This window comes from Prionailurus viverrinus, chromosome B4 (genome assembly GCF_022837055.1).
Source record: "Prionailurus viverrinus isolate Anna chromosome B4, UM_Priviv_1.0, whole genome shotgun sequence".
Lineage (NCBI taxonomy): Eukaryota > Metazoa > Chordata > Mammalia > Carnivora > Felidae > Prionailurus > Prionailurus viverrinus.
In genome coordinates this window covers 31453448-31472036 of record NC_062567.1, presented here as the reverse complement: position 1 = coordinate 31472036, position 18589 = coordinate 31453448, and the positions used below count along the sequence as shown (strand labels likewise).

Sequence of the window (18589 nt, the reverse complement as noted above, 5' to 3'; positions counted from 1 at the left end):
TTTCCGCGGGAACGGCCAGCCTCTCTCCCCACACGATTGGTTCTTCAATATCCTAATACCCTTTCTCCAGCCATCAAAGACCTCCGCCCCCCGAATCATAGACGTGAGCGACTCCTGGTAAGAGCGGGCTAAGAGAGGTCGGCTCTTCCGGGTCACATCTTCGAAGACATCTCCGGACCTCTATGATTCGCGCTTCCGCTCGGAAGAACAGCACCACCTCTCTTCCGGCGTTCCTCTGCGCTCCCGGCCCGCCCCGACGCTGTCGGTGACGGAAGCACGCCGGGGGTGACCTCACCTTCCAACATGGCGGCGGCGGTAGATTAGGGCCGCGGGTCGAAGCAGCCACCGCCGCTGGGGGACCCTGTCGGAAACGACTGCCGCCGCCGCCGCCCCTTCCATCTCTTCTGGGGCAAGGGGCCAGGGCCAGGTGAGGGGAGTGGGGTTTTGGGCAAGGCAGAGTTGGGTCCTTATCCAGCTCCTCAGGCGGTTTTCACTGGGCAGGAAGGTATCCAGAGACTGTGCCGAACCACTGGCTCCCCAGTGGTTCCGACGACGCGTGAGTGAGTGTCAGTGAGTGTGTGACTGTGAGTGAGTGAAAGAGTGTGTGTGTGTACCGGCGCTCCTTTGCCCGAGGGTTCTCAAAGCATGAGGGGCCCATTTCTTTGTAACCGGACCTGTCCAGCGTGGTCCCACCGCGGACGCTTGTTGAGCGGGGCTTCCTGAGAGGGCTGCCAGAGGCGGAGGAGCTCAGCCCTTGCCCTACACCGCTGCTGTTCCCCACAAAGACCTTCACGTGGAAAACCCGGGTCCATTTTTAGGACCAGGCTGGGGAACGTGGATTTCTTTTTGGTCGAGGGAGAAGGTCTCATGCGATTCGTTTGGAATGATTGTAGATTAGGTCTGCCAGTCCTAGTTGTTTCTTCTCACAGATTGTTAGAAATTGTTTAGCCTTTATTCACTGCTGTTCTGACACCCCTCATTGTTACTTATTTTGCAGAAAAATCTGCTTTCTTATTCTTGGAGGCAGTACAGTTCACACTAAGTCCTTTCTTCCTTTGATTTTTATCCTCTCACTATTCCAAGGAAATGCCAAGTTTCTTTCCTTCATAACCAGATATGAAGCAGAACTCCTAGACTTTGATTTGAGGCTTTAAACCTGGGTTGAAAATAAGACGGATCTGACCAGTTCACACGCTCCCCATTGGGATCTTTGTCTTAACCACTCCCCGCTCAAGTATTTGTTTGTTTATACAAAATAGCTGTCTCACTGTCTCTATTTAGAAGTTTTAAGCTGAACTGAGGTTAATCTCTAGCCTCTCCCCCCCCCCCCCCGTGTTTGTTTTTTGTTTTTTGTTTTCATGATATAAAGCAAAACAAACAAAGTCTTTTGCGAAATTGTCAGTAAGATTTCCTCTGGAGGTTTGGTGTAAACCAGAATGTTGATCTCTGCCCTAACTTGTTGTGACCTTGGATGAGTTGCCACACCCTTCTAGTACCTTCTTTTTTATCTCAGAAAATTAAGCAAATGTTTTTGTAGGTAGTAAACTATTTATGCCTCATATACATAATTGGATAAATGTACAGTGCACATCTGCACCTGCAAATTGAACTATTTAAGCCATTTTGGAATATTCTTCCTTTGATAACAGGCCAATAAGGGTTTTGGAAATCTTTACTCTGGTCGGGTACTATTTTCAGTATTTTTTTTTTTTTTAAATGATTCATTTTCTCATACAGGCTTGTACCCCAGCAGTTTAGTTGAAGGATATATAAAGTTGAGTCCAACCAGTTTTGTAAAGGAAAGATATGCTCTCTATCATGTAAGTTAGTCAGTACTAAATACCTTCTATACTAAACTTTAGGACAAATAATTTGCAACAGTAATCATTGTTTTAAAACTACATTTCTCTTATGAAATACTTTAGACATGCAAAACAAGTTTTAAACAGTCTTGCTTTCTTTTTATCATTGTTTTTCAAATATTTTGATTCATATCTTTTTCCAAATAAGTCACCAAGATTTCTTATTTAATATATATTACAGCGTTGAAGGGAGGGGGTTATTTTCAAGTAGCTGATTATTTAACACCTTTATCAAGATCTAATTAACATACAATTCATCAATTGCATGATTTAATTTTTTTGAAATGGTTTTTAGTATATTCACAGAGTGTGAAACCACCAACTCAATTTTGATCACCCCCAAAAGAAACCTTGTAGCCTTTAGCAGTCATTCATTATTCCCCACCTCCGCTAGGTAGGCAAGCATCGCTTTACTTTCTATTTCTATAGATTCACCAATTCTGGATATTTCATATAAACAGGATTATACAACATGTGGTCGTTTGTGACTGGCCTCTTTTACTTTGCATGATGTTTTCAGGATTCTTGCATGTTGTAGCATGTATCAGTACTTATTTTTATGGTCACATAATATGCCATCGGGATATACCAATTTTCTTTATTCATCAGTTGATGGGCAGTTATTTCCACTATGTGGCTGTTAAATATCATGCTGTTGTAACTGTTCATGTGCAAGTTTTTGTTTAGACACGTGTTTTCATTTCTTTAGCATATATGTAGGAGTGAGACAGAGTAACTGAATTTTATGCCTCCCTTTTACAAAGCTATTTACACATGCATGGGAAGCCTAATTATGTTGAAAGGCAGAGTGAGAGTGAGGCATTCCTCTATAAGTACATTATCTTCATACATTATCTTTGAATGCCAGCTGCTGAGTGAAAACATTTTGAGGCAGCTCTTAACACAAGATTGAACTAGAGTATTTCAATTAAGCACCTTTCGGTTTGAAAGGGACTATCTACACTAGAATATTTAGTGTCTGCTGAGTTTTAAAAATGACACCCTCGCCCAGTTGCATTTCTCAGTTGGGTGGGGTGAATTTTTTAGATTTAACAATTTTTATTAGGATTATTTAATTTTATTTCTTTTATTTTGGAGAAAGTTCTAGAATTCTATACGGGCTAATAAAGTATGGATTAAAAAAAATATAGTTATTGGACTTAATTTATAGAACTTTAAAAAACTCCCTATTGAAAACACTAGTGAGTCTTGAAACTAGAGATCTGGTAACCCAAAAACGTTGTTAATGTTTACAATTCCAGAGTTTTGATTTGTGATTGAGTTATCTGTGGATTTTTATTTTTCTTTTTATAAACTGGGATTATAGATCTGTTCAGCTGTATTACTGGAGTATGTAACAGTCTTATTACATTGTAATTTTATTTTAGTAGACAGAAATGATCTAAAAACAAAGCTTGAAGTAATTTAATTAAACCATGTTAAATTGTAATCTGTTTCTGTTTTGGCTCTGTGGGGTTTAAAGAATACAATATAGCTATGATATTCTAACTCCTGTGTTGGAGGTGGTACTAGAAATTTGTGTTTTCCATGAACATTCAAGGTGATTACGATCAGACAAGTTTGGGAAACAACTACAAAAAACTCTCATGTTGCTGCAGATTTGCTTTTCATAAGAATTTAAAGTCGAATTTAATAGTTGCTGCCTACCTTCTGGTTGTAGTTCATAAATGTGCTTTAATTCCTGTAGTACTATTGGTGCTAGCATCCTGAAATTTGCACTAGTATTCATTAATAGAAGACTGGTTAAAAAAAATAAAGCAACCTATTTATTGTAAATTGTGGATGTTACATTTGTTACTGGAGGATCATGGATGTTTTATTTGTGCCTAGTTTTGGAGATGTCACCAAATGAATGTATAAACATAGGATTAAGTTACCCTAAGCTTCCTCAGGCTGTCCATCTGGCTGACAACTGCCTGTAATTTAATAGAGGAGCAAACTAAAGGTATAAGTTTGAGAAGGAGACAGGTAGGTGACACAGATACATTCAGTGGCTTGTTAGAATTGTGCAAAAGATAGTTTTTATATTTATTTTCTAATTTAAAAAAAATTTTTTTAACGTTTATTTATTTTTGAGACAGAGAGAGACAGAGCATGAATGGGGGAGGGTCAGAGAGAGGGAGACACAGAATCTGAAACAGGCTCCAGGCTCTGAGCTGTCAGCACAGAGCCTGATGCAGGGCTCAAACTCACAGACCGCGAGATCATGACCTGAGCCGAAGTCAGCTGCTTAACCGACTGAGCCACCCAGGCGCCCCCTTTTTTTTTTTTTTTTTTTTAAAGTAAGCTCTATGTCTGACATGGGGTTTGAACTCAGCGACGACCGTAAGATCAAGAGTCACATGCTCCACCAACTGAGCCAGCCAGGCACCTGGATAGTTTTTGTATTTAAAATTGTATTTAAACTTCTGGATACCAAGAATACTTATACCTAATTTGAATTCTAAAGGGTTCTACTGGACAAAATTTAGAGTAAAAGTAACTATATTCTTCTTACCATTTAAAAGGAAGCTTGGGCTGTCTTAGATATGAAATGTACTCTGTGTTGGTCAGGCAGTAGTGGGGTGGACCTGAGCATTGTATTCTGTTTCCAGGAAAGCTCTGGGTGGTGATCTCAGATCGTATTTACCTTTCATCCATTCTTTTTCCTTTTTTTCCTTGCCCCATTCTTAAAATTGACAAATTTGTTTCTTTCAGTACTCTGCAAAAACACCCTGTTAGTCTACCAGTTCTCCCTATTATTGTTGTTAGTGTCTTCACCTCTGCGTTTTTCTCACCCAGTACCTTGCCTGGCATACAGTAAATATGCGTTGAGCAAATGCAAGGCTCAGAGTTCGGAACTGAAGAGGATGTATGTACCTGACCAAGTGATTGCACTGTTAATTAGCTGTATGATTTTGTGTAAATAAATTATCTATTCTTGTTTCTTCATCAATAAATTGAGACTATTACCTTTTCCTTCTAGCATAGAGGATTGTCTGACAACACATGGAAGAGTGCTTTAGAAATAGAGGTCTCGTGCAGATGTAATTTATTTCTATTTGTTTGAAATGCAAGAGCCCATTGTGCATTATGGGCTACTCTGCACTACAGAATGTTGCAATGGAAGTGGATGCCCTCTCTTCCCAGAATACCCTTAGAGTACTGACCCTGTAGTAGTGTTGTGGAGTTTACATTTTGCACATTCTCAATGCCTTTGTTCTGTAATTTAATACAAACACACTAGATGGGTAATAGTGTTCCTACGGTCTGTCTACTGCACCACCTAACCACAGGCCTGAGTGAGCCGATTTGTTGCTATATGACTGGAAGCTCATACTATAAGTCTGGCATGTTTAGGTCTGATATGTTTATAACTAGATTCTCTGATACACATTTAAAGCCTAAAAACTGTATATTGAATTTAAATGATTAAAGTTTGTAGTATCATCTCCATTAGTGTCCATCATTGAAAAATGATTGAATAGAATATAACCATCCACCAAATATATGGATGTGTGGATACTAACATGTATACTAGAGCTGAGGACTTCGTTGCAAATAGAATAGTGAGTATGGAAGATGGGAAATTATGAAATCTATGATTAAGATTGCATTTATGGTTAGGCAATTGGGATTTGTAAGAAAATTTGAAGAGCACTAGGCTAAAAATGAAATTTGGAAATTCAGTGAACTATGCTTTTTCTATGGCATCTGGGTCAGAGAATGACTAAAATTGTCTTCAGATACCAATGCTTGATAAATACAGGAATTTGAATATAACAAATTTGAGAACATGAGTTTTTTATTTAAAGCATTATTCAAAATGTGAATACTTTATTCCTGTTACCAAAAAATTCTGAGACCTTTGTAGAGCTGAAGTTTTGTTACTGATTTGCTGTGCTCTCCCCTCTCTTTTGGAACTTCATAATTTATTCCTTCTTTCTATATTTATTTATATCTCATTTGACTCCACTTGGGTGTAAACATGCTTAAGACTCTGTGTACAAAAACAAAACAAATGGACTCTCAAACGTTGTCTGTCTCTCTCTGGCCTCTATTCTTTTCTTCTCTTCCAACCCAGGCTCTTTGAAAGAATAGCTTACAACTCCTTTCTCTACGTTTTCACTTCCCATTCATTCTTCAACTCCCTACCTTCTGCCATTGACCTTGCCAGCCACATAGAACTGGACTTTCAGGGATCATTACCTTGATATTTTCGTTCTTTTTGGTGTGTTGTTGCATTTTGTACATGTCTTCACTATCTTCTTGTTGAAGTGCCTCCCCTGATTCTGTGACCACACTCTTTTCTGGTTTTCTTCCTACCTTTCTGACTGTTTCAGTCCTGATTTTAGAGGTCATCTCTACCAGCTTTTCATCTTTTGGCCACACCTGAAATGTTAGTTTTGCCCTGAATTCTAGTGGTGTTTGTTTTTCAGATTAAACCAGTATATCTCATCATATTTTTTTGAAGTTTATTTATTTTGAGAGAGAGAGAAGGGGAGAGGGGCAGAGAGGGAGAGGAATCCCAAGCAGGCTCCGTGTTGTCACCACAGAGCCCGATATGGGGATTGATCTTGTAAAGCATGAGATCGTGACCTGAGCCAAACCAAAAGTCAGATACTTAACCAACTGAGCCACTTAGGCGCCCCACTCACATGTTTTTTTAAACCATGTCTCCTTTTGGTAAATAAAAAATTCTCTGGCTCCTATTCTGATGGTAGTGCTTGGGGTAGGGAGTGATAGGTGTATTTATTCTTCCCTCCCATCCCTGCATGAAGTCACTGTTACAAAGAAGGTTGAAGATTTACTGAGCTTTATTTTCTATACTTTTAATCAGAAAACAGTAGGTAATATTTCCTTCTCCAGTGTGAAACTATCTATTGAATATGGGTTTTGAAATGTAGTACTCTTTCTCACTCCTTCTGGAAATTTTGACACTTCTACCTATAGGAAGTCACTAACTCTCCATTCACTCTCCTTAGATAATTTCATTGACTTGTATCTATGTAGAGCACAATTTTGTATCTCCAGTCCAGACCTCTTAGTATAAGACTTGTATGTCCAACTACTTGTACATCTTCACCTGGACAACTCATAGGTATTTTGAAATTCAGTATGCCCTAAAGTGAACCTGTTATCCTCTCCTAAGCCAGCTTTTCCTATATTACCTGATTTGAGAAATAGGAATAAACACTACTTTCAGGGCACTTCAGTCGGTCAGGTGTCCAACTCTTAGTACTGCCTTGAGTCATAGTCCCAGGGTTGTGGGATTGAGCTCTGCGTTGGGCTCTGCACTGAGCATGGAGCTTGCTTAAGATTCTCTCCCCCCCACCCCGCCTCCCTCTCACTCCCCCTCCCCCTTCCCCACTGCCCATCTCCCCTGCTCACTTTCTAAAATAAAATGAAAAAAAATTTTTTAAATACCACTTTCCATATACTGCCTAGATTACCCTTTTATTGAGTTAGCTAACAAATCTTTGAAACTTTTCATATTTTTCCTATTTATCCCCCTTTCTGTTGTTCCTGCTCTAATTTATGCCTTCATACATCTCTTGTTTAGATTATTCCTATATTCCCCTAACTTGTGTCCTTTCCTCCAATTTCTATCTTTAATACCTCCTCCAGGATGATTTTTTCTAAAATATAATCTGTTGGGGTGCCTGGCTAGCTCAGTTGTAGAGCATCCAACTCTTGATCTCAGGGTTGTGAGTTCAGGCCCCACATTGTGTGTGGAGCCTACCTTAAAAAAAACATACAAATATACATGTTTATATGTATATATATATATACACATATATATATGTGTATATATATATATACATACATATACACATACATATATGTATGATCTCTTGATATGCTTTTCTTGCTTAAAACCCTTCAATAGTTGTAGTAGTGTTTAGCCTGTTTTACATCATGATCTAATTTGAAAATCTAATGAAAGAAATGGAATGATTTTTCTCTCCAGAAAAAAAATGCACATGCACATAGAATTTGCATTTAGGGGGTTCATCCATGAATATGGTTAAAATAATTCCTTGCTTATAGGATAAAACCTAAACTTCCTCACATCCCATAGCATAAAAAGCATACCAAATGCTGACTGCTGCTTACTCCTGCTAAACCTCATCCCCCTTGTATCTTATGATTTAGCCATGTTAAATTCCATAGTTTTTATGTTCTATGCTGTTTCAAAACATTCCTGTGCTTTTTTTCTGGTCATCTTCACATCTGAATTCCTTCATTCCATCCCCCTAAACTGGTTCAGTTAGTGAATATCTACTCATGTTCCAAGATTGGTTCGTATTTTACTTTCTAAAGCCTTTCCTGGTTTCTACTTTTTCCCTGTCCCAGAGAGACTCTTTTGGGTTGCCCTTCCCTACTCTGGATACTGACTTGTATCATAGAATGTTATTGTTATTGGTATTTTTTGTTTTCTTTTACTTGGTCAAAAACTCCAGAGGGCAGATGATTTATCTTAATGCCTGGAGAGTAGTACCTTGTATCTTAAGAAATAAGTGTGTGTTGAATGAACACAAAAAATTATCAGAAGATACCGTCTTCTGTTTCAGGAGGTATAATTACTAGGTTGATATGTGGACTTTGCAGAATTTGAAGATTTTTCTAAACTAAATTAATAATCTTCACATGAAAGTAGTGTATTAAAATTGTTGAGAAACTGCCTTAGAAGTTTTAAGAAAATTAGGTTCCAGTCTTGGCCCGTGTTCCAGTTACATCTTGGTTGCCAACAACACAAAGTGATTTTAGCTTATTTAAGCAGAAAAGGAACTTATGAAAAGGGCATTGGATAGCTCACAGAATGGACAGGAAAGCAGGAAGGAACCAAGGGAGACTTGGCTGCACATTCAGCCAGGGTCAGGCCAAGGAATAGAAGAGATAGGACATTGCTATTGGATCTGCACCACTGCCTCTGCTGACCTAGGACCACAAGCTTATCCATGAATTATCATTACGTGTCTTTCCAGATTCTAGATCCTAGTGTGAGTCTCTGACTTGGCTGACGCTGCATGCCACAGAACAGAACAGGAGAGAAAAAGTCTAGTTGTTTTAGTTTTTGTAGTGGGGTTGGGAGATTTGTTTCCAACCAAGATTGACACAATGTTGGATACATAGGAAATTGGGTTCAGGTGGCAGGCAGGAGCTAAATAACAACAACAACAAAAACTGAAGTACAGCACTGCTGCTAGTTAATCCCTGGCTGATAGGCCTCAGAAAACTTATTTTTATCTCTATGAGTATCCCTTTTCATATTTTTAATTTTGAAATTCTGTCTTCTCACCATTAAATGGTAACAGTGTAAAAGTATGAAATATTTGGTAAAACACCAGGTAAGAACATAGTGGTTGTGGCTTTCATTTCTGTGAAGTAAAGTGTAACACTTTTTCCCTTTCTTTGGAGTATGTATTCGTAATTTTGAAATACCTTTTTGAAGTTCATAAACTTCTAAAGTTGAGCAGGGAAGTCCAAGGCCTGTTGTTTGAATTATTGTATGTTTTGGTATAATTTGGTAGCATTGTTCCCTGAAGATGGGAAACAATAGGAATTTTTAAATGTTGAACTAAGATTTCTTTTGACAGCCTAAGTGAATAGTGATAATAGCAACCATAAATGCATTTTTTTTTCAACGTTTGTTTATTTTTGGGACAGAGAGAGACAGAGCATGAACGGGGGAGGGGCAGAGAGAGAGGGAGACACAGAATCGGAAACAGGCTCCAGGCTCTGAGCCATCAGCCCAGAGCCCGACGCGGGGCTCGAACTCACGGACCACGAGATCGCGACCTGGCTGAAGTCGGACGCTTAACCGACTGTGCCACCCAGGCGCCCCATAAATGCAGTTTTTAAAGTTTATTTATTTTTGAGAGAGAGCACGAGCAAAGTGGGGGAGGGGCAGAGAGAAAGAGAATCCCAAGCAGGCTCTGTCCTGTAAGCACAGTTTCATCCCGTGAACCATGAGATCAGTACCTGAGCCAAAATCTAGTCGGACGCTTAACTGACTGAGCCACCCAGGCACTCTCATTTTTTAAAGACCGTATTTAACCATTGAAAGCATGTTTTTATGCTATGTTTCCTTTTTATCTCTTTATATAGTCACTGTTTTATTTTGTGTATCTCAAATCCTGCATGTATTGTTTGTCAGTCTTGGACATTTCTCTTAGTTTATTTATAGATCTTAAATTTTGTCAACGTTGCTTGTCTCTTTTTTTTTTTATATTTATTTATTTATTTTGAGAGAGTGTGTGAGCAGGGGAGGGGCAGAGAAAGAGAGGGAGAGAGAGAATCCCAAGCAGGCTCCTCACTGTCAGTGCAGAGCCCAATGTGGGGCTTGATCCCAGAAACTGTGATTGTGATCTGAGCCGAAGTCAAGAGTCAGACACTTAACCGACTGAGCCACCCAGGCTCACCCCCTGCCTGCCTCTGTCTTATATTGTTAGTTATCTGGACCTCTTTTTCTTTCCTTCCTTTTTTTTTTTTTTTTAAGATTTTATTTATTTATTTATTTATTTATTTATTTATTTATTTATCTTAGATTTTATTTAAATGAAATATTTTATTCTAAGTCATCTGTACACGCAACATGAGGCTCGAACGCACAACCTTGAGATCAAGAGTCGCATGCTCTGCCAACTGAGCCAACCAGGCACTCCTGAACCAGGCACTCCTGAATATTTCTTGCGATCTTAAAGCAGTTAGTATTATTTAAGTAGAAAACAAAGTTATTTGCAAACTTCTTATTATAATTTTTTATTTGAAACAACTGTTACGGTACATGGTAGGTACAACAGCTACCAAGTCTGTGTGAAGAGGTAAAAGCTGTAGTTATATTAATTAGGGTACATGTTAATGAAGAGATTTCAGAACGAAGTGCCTTAAATAATAGTCCAGAGGTGGTTGGTTCAGGCCGGCAGGGCTGTTCTGCTACACATGGTCACTCAAGAGCCCAGTTCCTTTTCTCTTTACCATCCCCTACGGTGGGGTCCTTGTTTGCATGTTAGAACGGGTATCTGCCGTATTCACATTCCAAACCATAGCAAGGAGGAAAGAGAAAGTAAGGAGAGACCCACAGATTGTACATATAACTTCTCATATTCCCCTCACTCAGGCTAATCATATGGCACATTAAGCTGCTAAGGAACTGGGAAATGTGGTCTGCAGTTGTGTGGCCATGTGTCTAACAAGACTAGGAGGGTTTGTTTTTCTTTTAATTTTTTTTTTTTTTACGATTTTATTTTTAAGTAATCTCCATACCCAACATGGGGTTCAATCTCACAACCCTGAGATAAAGAGTCAGTTCTACTGATTGAGCCAGCCAGGTGCCCCTGGGAGGTTTTATTATTAAAAAGAAATAAGAGAACATATATTGGGGTGGGGGAAGTGGGGACATAGCCAGTTTTTTTGCCACATAGGTGAAAACAGAGAAACTAGGGAGAGATAGAGAGATTTGCCTTTGATTTGAAATTTGAATTAATAAATTCCCACTTGTAAGTAAACTAAAGTTACAATTTTTAAAGATTACTGAGAAGAATAGTCAAATATTTATTTTGGTATCTAGTTGAATAATTGGAGTCCATGGGGAAATGTATAGCATGTAATAAACTTTAAACTGAAAAAATACTTTTATGTTTTAGGTTTTACACATCCATAAGTAGACCTTTTTGGAGCTCTGCCAGCAAACTCAATGGCGTCCTCTACTACTGTGCCTCTAGGATTTCACTATGAAACAAAGTATGTTGTTCTCAGCTACTTGGGACTCCTCTCTCAGGAGAAGCTGCAAGAGCAACATCTTTCCTCACCCCAAGGTATTATCTTTGGCTTATGATGGTTCTGTTGAGTACTAATAATTACTTCATATTTAAAAGTACATATATTTAAATAATTTATATCTGTGGTTATAAGATCAAACAATACTAATAATTTTTTTAAAGAATAAACCCTTATCCCATCCCTTCCCACCCCCTGATCCATTCTCAGAAAAGACTTTTAATGCTTTTTAAGAGCATGATAATGTAAATGACTGCTGTTGGTACATGTAAAAATGTACTAAGTACCTGTAAATGAACAGAAATCTACCCTTCTTTAGAGATTTTATACTTAACAAGACATAGATTAGAATTACACAATTATGTTAAAACTTTTAATATAGTTGTTTCTTGAATTGACTTTTTTCAAGGATATTAGTTTTTTAAAAATTTTTATTTTTTCAATTTACATCCAAATTAGTTAGCATATAGTGCAACAGTGATTTCAGCAGTAGATTCCTTAATGCCCCTTACCCATTTAGTCCATCCCCCCTCCCACAACCCCTCCAGTAACCTTTTGTTTGCTTTCCATATTTAAGAGTCTTTTATGTTTTGTCCCCTCCCTGTTTTTATATATTTTTGCTTCCCTTCCCTTGTTTTCATCTGTTCTGTGTCTTAAAGTCCTCATATGAGTGAAGTCATATGATAGTTGTCTTTCTCTGACTAATTTCGCTTAGCATAATACCCTCTAGTTCCATTCACGTAGTTACAAATGGTAAGATTTCATTCTTTTTGATTGCCGAGTAATATTCCGTTGTATATATATACCACATCTTCTTTATCCATTCATCCATCAGTGGACATTTGGGCTCTTTCTATACTTTGGCTATTGTTGATAGTGCTGCCATAAACATTGGGGTGCATGTGCCCTTTCAAAACAGCATACCTGTATCCCTTGGATAAATACCTAATAGTGCAGTTGCTGGGTTGTAGGGTAGTCCTATTTGTAATTTTTTGAGGAACCTCCATATTGTTTTCCAGAGTGACTGCACCAGTTTGCATTCCCACCAGCAGGGCAAAAGAGAGCCTTTTTCTCTGCATTCTTGCCAACATCTGTTGTTGCCTCAGTTGTTAATGTTAGCCATTCTAACACGTGTGAGGTGGTATCTCATTTTGGTTTGATTTGTATTTCCCTGATGATGAGTGAAGTTGAGCATTTTTTCATGTGTCGGTTGGCCATCTGGTTGTCTTCTTTGCAGAAGTGTCTATTCATGTCTTTGCCTATTTCTTCACTGGATTATTTGGTTTTTGGGTGTTGAATTTGATTAAGTTCTTTATAGATTTTGGATACCAACCCTTTATTTGATGTGTCGTTTGCAAATATCTTCTCCCATTCCATCGGTTGCCTTTTAGTTTTGCTGATTGTTTCCTTTGCTGTGTAGAAGCTTTTTATTTTGATGAGGTCCCGATAGTTCATTTTTCCTTTTGTTTCCCTTGCCTCAGGAGACATATTGAGTAAGAAGTTGCTGTGGCCAAGGTCAAAGAGGTTTTTGCCTGCTTTCTCCTTGAGGATTTTGATGGCTTCCTGTCTTGCACTTAGGTCTTTCATCTGTTTTGAGTTTATTTTTGTGTATGGTGTAAGAAAGTGGTCCAGGTTCATTTTTCTGCATGTCGCTGTCCAGTTTTCCCAGTACCACTTGCTGAAGAAACTGTCTTTATTCCACTGGATATTCTTTCCTGCTTTGTCAAAGATTAGTTGGCCATATGTTTGTGGGTCCATTTCTGGGTTCTCTATTCTGTTCCATTGATCTGAGTGTCTGTTTTTGTGCCCTCAAGGATATTAGATTTAAACAATAGATTTATGTATCTGATAGGCTTAAGAGAGTTTTTAGCATAATTCTTTGTATTGTGAAGTTGTATGTATTCTTCTGTAAATAGTTTACCAAATGAAGCTTAAAACAGTTACTGGAGTCTAAATTAGCCTTCTTCATAAGATATAACATAATCATAAATGTTCTTTTTTTTTTTAATTTTTTAACATTTATTATATATTTTTAAGAGAGAGAGAGACAGAACACAAGCAGAGGAAGGCAGAGAGAGAGGGAGACACAGAATCTGAGGCAGGCTTCAGGCTCTGAGCTGTCAGCACAGAGCCTGATGCAGGGCTCGAACTCACAAACAATGAGATCATGACCTGAGCCGAAGTTGGATGCTTAACCGACTGAGCCACCCGGGCACCCCATAAATGTTACTTTTTTTTTTTTTTTTTTTTAACGTTTATTTTTTATTATTGAGAGACAGAGAGACACAGACTATGAGCAGGGGAGGGGCAGAGAGAGGGGGAGAACAGAATCTGGAGTAGGCTCCAGGCTCTGAGCTGTCAGCACAGAGTCCGATGCGGGGCTCAAACTCACAAACTGCGAGATCATGACCCGAGCTGAAGTCAGTTGCCTAAGCAACTGAGCCACCCAGGTGCCCCTAAATGTTCTTTTTTAAAAAAATATTTATTTATTTTGAGTGAGAGTGTTCACACGAGTAGGGGAGGGGCAGAGAGAGGGAGAAAGAGAATCCCAAACAGGCTCCACCTTGTCAGCACATGGTGGGATTCGAATTCACGAACTGTGACATCATTTCCTGAGCCAATATCGAGTCATCACTTAACTGACTGAACCACCCAGTACCCCAACAGGTTTCTATTTTAACAAAATTGCATCAAAATAACTTTAAAAACTCCTAAAAGAAAATACAATGCCAACTATTTAATTTATAATTTATAACCAAAGTCACACAGTAACTCTTTTACTTTCCTATTTTCTATTTAAAAAAATTTTTTTTACGTTTATTTACTTATTTGAGAGAGACAGAGACAGCACAAGCAGGGGCAGAGCAGAGAGAGATGGAGAGAGAAACCCAAGCAGGCTCCATGCTGTCAGCTTAGAGCCCGATACGGGGCTCGAACCCACAAAATGTGAGATTGTGACCTGAGCCGGAACCGAGAGTCGGGTGCTCAACCCACTGAGCCACCCAGGCACCCCTAATTTTTTTTAATGTTTATTTTTGAGGGAAAGAGACAGAGCGTGGGTGGGGGAGGGTCAGAGAGAGGGAGAGACACAGAATCTGAAGCAGGCTCCATGCTCTAGCCCACTTCCAGTTCTGTGTCTCCCTCTCTCTCTGCCCCTCCCCCACTCAATGCTCTCTTTCTCAAAAATAAAAAGTAAACATTAAAAAAAAGAAATTTTAACTTAAAATGTTAATGGATATACATTTATTTAGCAATTTTGGTGAAAGGTCATGTCTTTTTATTTATTTATTTAAAAAAAAATTTTTTTTTTCAACGTTTATTTATTTTTGGGACAGAGAGAGACAGAGCATGAATGGGGGAGGGGCAGAGAGAGAGGGAGACACAGAATCGGAAACAGGCTCCAGGTTCTGAGCCATCAGCCCAGAGCCTGACGCAGGGCTCGAACTCCCGGACCGCGAGATCGTGACCTGGCTGAAGTCGGACGCTTAACCGACTGCGCCACCCAGGCGCCCCAGGTCATGTCTTTTTTAAAAAAATATGTGTTTGTTGATGTCCATGTCATCTTTCTAGCATAAATCATTTCTATTACCTATATTTTCCAATTTGTTTAAAGCTGAGTTAGAACATAAAGACACTTATAAAACAGTATGAAGAGTCATTCTAGATTTTTATGATTTCCTCCCAATCTTTTACAGTTGTTTCTCTCACACCAATTTGATATAGTATTTAAAAAAAAATTTTTTTTTAGTTTTTATTTTTGAGAGAGAGAGAAAGAGCCAGAGTGCAAGCTGGGGAGGGGCAGAGAGAGAGGGAGACACAGAATCTGAAGCAGGCTCCAGGCTCTGAGCTGTCAGCACAGAGCCTGATGCAGGGCTCAAACCCACAAGCCGTGAGATCATGACCTGAGCTGAAGTCGGACGCTTAACTGACTGAGCCACCCAGGTGCCCCTAATACGGTATTTTTAAAGCAACTTTATAAAATATTTAATTTAGAGAAGTGTCAAGTCTCTTTGCACAATCATATTAGTAATGTCTGTGATTTTAAATAAATTGTACAATTTAAGTGACAAGTACAACTTTCATAAATAGATCAGGAGAAAATAGCTGATTCTTGGTAAGCATATAACTTACATGTACTAGAAAGTAGTCTGCTAGCTGTATGTGTTCAGCTTGCAGTGGGCATATTCAGTATATTTTATAGTGAAATCGTAATGGGTTACTTAATTCACCAAATCACTTCAGTAGAGGTTAGTTAAGAATGCTTTTAGGGGCTCCTGGGTGGCCCATCGGTTAAGTGACTGGCTTCGACTCAGGTCATGATCTCATGGTCCATGGGTTCGAGCCCCGTGTCAGGCTCTGTGCTGACGGCTCAGAGCCTGGAGCCTGCTTCAGATTCTGTGTCTCCTTCTCTCTCTGCCCCTCTCCCGCTTGTGCTCTGTCTTACTCTGTCTCTCAAAAATAAATAAATGTAAAAAAAAAATTAAAAAGAATGCTTTTATATATTGCTTTTTTTCATTTATTTACTTTTGCTAAATCATCTAGAGTCAAACTATTGGATCAAGGAATAACAATATTTTTATAAGGAGTTTGTCATTTAAAATAAATATGTGGTTTCTAAATTGTCATACCATATAGTATAACTTTTTAAGTTTTTACACATTGTTTTAAAAACTAGTTATAACTTCTGAAAGTGCTGGATTCCATTGTTTTAAGACTTAGGTGTCTAGACTCAGTGAACATATACCATAATAGACATACAGGGAATCCAACCAAGTAGTTGTTAGCACACCTGAGGTAGGAATTGTATCTGGACCAACATTTTGCTTTGGGAGGAAGATTCTGGGGATTAATTTTATGGAACACATGTGGTTTTTATACTTCAGTCTCCTAGAACTTCATAGATGCCAAAGTGGACATCAAGACCCAGTGAATAAGAGTAAGACCATGTATTACTGCCCTAGCCTAACAAACACCAAGAATGTTACATGATAACACTGGTTCACCCTGCCTCGATCTACCAAGGGGTAATGTGATGAGCCCACTTGATGGCATTTTATGTAGTGGGTTGTACTGCAGCTGAGGTACCCAGTACTAAGGGCTTAGCACCTTTTGTAGCAAGCCAGTTACCTATTTCAGAGAGTGAGCAGTCACTTTGTGGTCATTTTGACCTATCTAATTGTCTTCATTACTAGTTATAAAAATGGCTTAGAGTCAGAGGACAGTTAGGTCTTCAGTTTGTCATACTCAGTAACGACATACAGGGATCCTTGGGATTCATTGCAGGCTATTGCAATCTACCCTTGAAAATTAGATGCAGTGACATTCAGTGAAATCCATTCAGTTTGTCTTGTATAACACTAGATTAAGGCTATTCTTTTTTTTTTTTTAATTTTTTTAAACATTTATTCATTTTTGAGAGACAGAACGTGAGTGGGGGAGGGGCAGAGAGAGAGAGGGAGGAGACACAGAATCTGAAGCAGGCTCCAGGCTCCAAGCTATCATCACAGAGCCCAACGCAGGGCCCGAATTTATAGATGGCAACATCATGACCTGAGCTGAAGTCGGTCACCTAACCGGCTGAGCCACCAAGGTGCCCCTAGATTAAGGCTATTCTGAACAGGATCCCAATTAGCAGGATGAAGGCATTCTGCAATGTGGATCTCAGCTATCCACCTCAGGATCCCAGATTCAGCCAAGTGAGTAAGTCTCAGAAGGGACTAGTAGGTGTCTTCAGAGTTCAGATTAGTTTCCTTTCCTTAGCATGTATGGCTTGTTCCACTTAACCAGTAGTATTAATCCAACGCAGTAGGAGGTATTGGCCAGAATGTAGTCCAAGGCCAGTCTTCTACCCATTATAATCCATGCAAGGACATTTAGACCTATCTGCTGATGTGCTAGGGCTTGTGCCATTGCATTGGCTGTGGTAGCTAGGTTAAGGACAGGCGACTGACCATTTTATTAAATTAATTAATTCATTTTTAAATTTACATCCAACTTAGTTAACATATGGTATAATAATGATTTCAAGAGTAGAATTTAGTGATTCATCACTTACATAAAACACCCAGTGCTCATCCCAACAAGTGTCCTCTTTAATTACCTTTGCCCATTTAGCACATCCCCCCACCCAAAATCCCTCCAGCAACCCTCAGTTTATTCTTTGTATTTAAGAGCCTCTTATGGTTTGTTCTTCTCCCTGTTTTTGTATTATTTTTGCTTCTCTTCCCTTATGTTCATCCGTTTTGTATCTTAAATTCCATAGTCGGACGCTTAACCGACTGAGCCACCCAGGCACCCCTGCCATGTCTTCTTTATCCATTCATCAGTCAGTGGACATTTGGGCTCTTTCTGTACTTTGGCTATTGCTGGTAGTGCTGCCATAAGCACTGGGGTGCATGTGCTCCTTCGAATCAGCATTTTTGTATCCTTTGGATAAATACCTCGCAGTGCAATTGCTGGGTTTTAGGGTAGTTCTATTTTTAATTTTTTGAGGAACTTCCATACTATTTTGCAGAGTGGCTGCACCAGTTTGCATTCCCACCAGCGCAAAAGGGTTCCTTTTTCTCTACATCCTCGCCAACATCTGTTGTTGCCTGAGTTGTTAATTTTAGCCATTCTGACAGGTATGAGGTGGTATCTCATTGTGGTTTTGATTTGTATATCCCTGATGATGAGTGATGTTGAGCATCTTTCCATGTGTCTTAGCCATCTGTATGTCTTCTTTGGAAAAATGTCCATTCGTGTCTTTTGCCCATTTCTTCACTAGATTATTTGTTTTTTTGGGGGGTGTTGAGTTTGAAAAGTTCTTTATAGAATCTGGATACTAACCTTTATCTGTCATTTGCCACTATCTTCTCCCATTCTGTCAGTTCCCTTTTAGTTTGGCGATTGTTTCCTTTGCTGTATAAAAGCTTTTTATCTTGATGAGGTCCCGACAGTTAGTT

General features: G+C 39.1%; 1 protein-coding gene across 6 annotated transcripts in view; it reads left to right on the top strand.

Moving 5' to 3' along the window:
* The first annotated feature begins 279 nt into the window (after positions 1–279).
* BCL2L13 (BCL2 like 13) overlaps positions 280–18589 on the top strand; it is an 87162-nt gene continuing 68852 nt past the window's right edge. For 3 of the 6 annotated variants that reach the window (XM_047865093.1, XM_047865092.1, XM_047865101.1), the window contains exons 1-2: positions 280–427; positions 11513–11683. In XM_047865093.1, the coding sequence (XP_047721049.1) occupies positions 11563–11683 (121 nt within the window). In that variant the 5' untranslated portion in view covers positions 280–427; positions 11513–11562. The remainder of the gene's footprint in view (positions 428–11512; positions 11684–18589) is intronic. The other 3 variants (XM_047865098.1, XM_047865096.1, XM_047865094.1) reach the window with 1 other exon arrangement.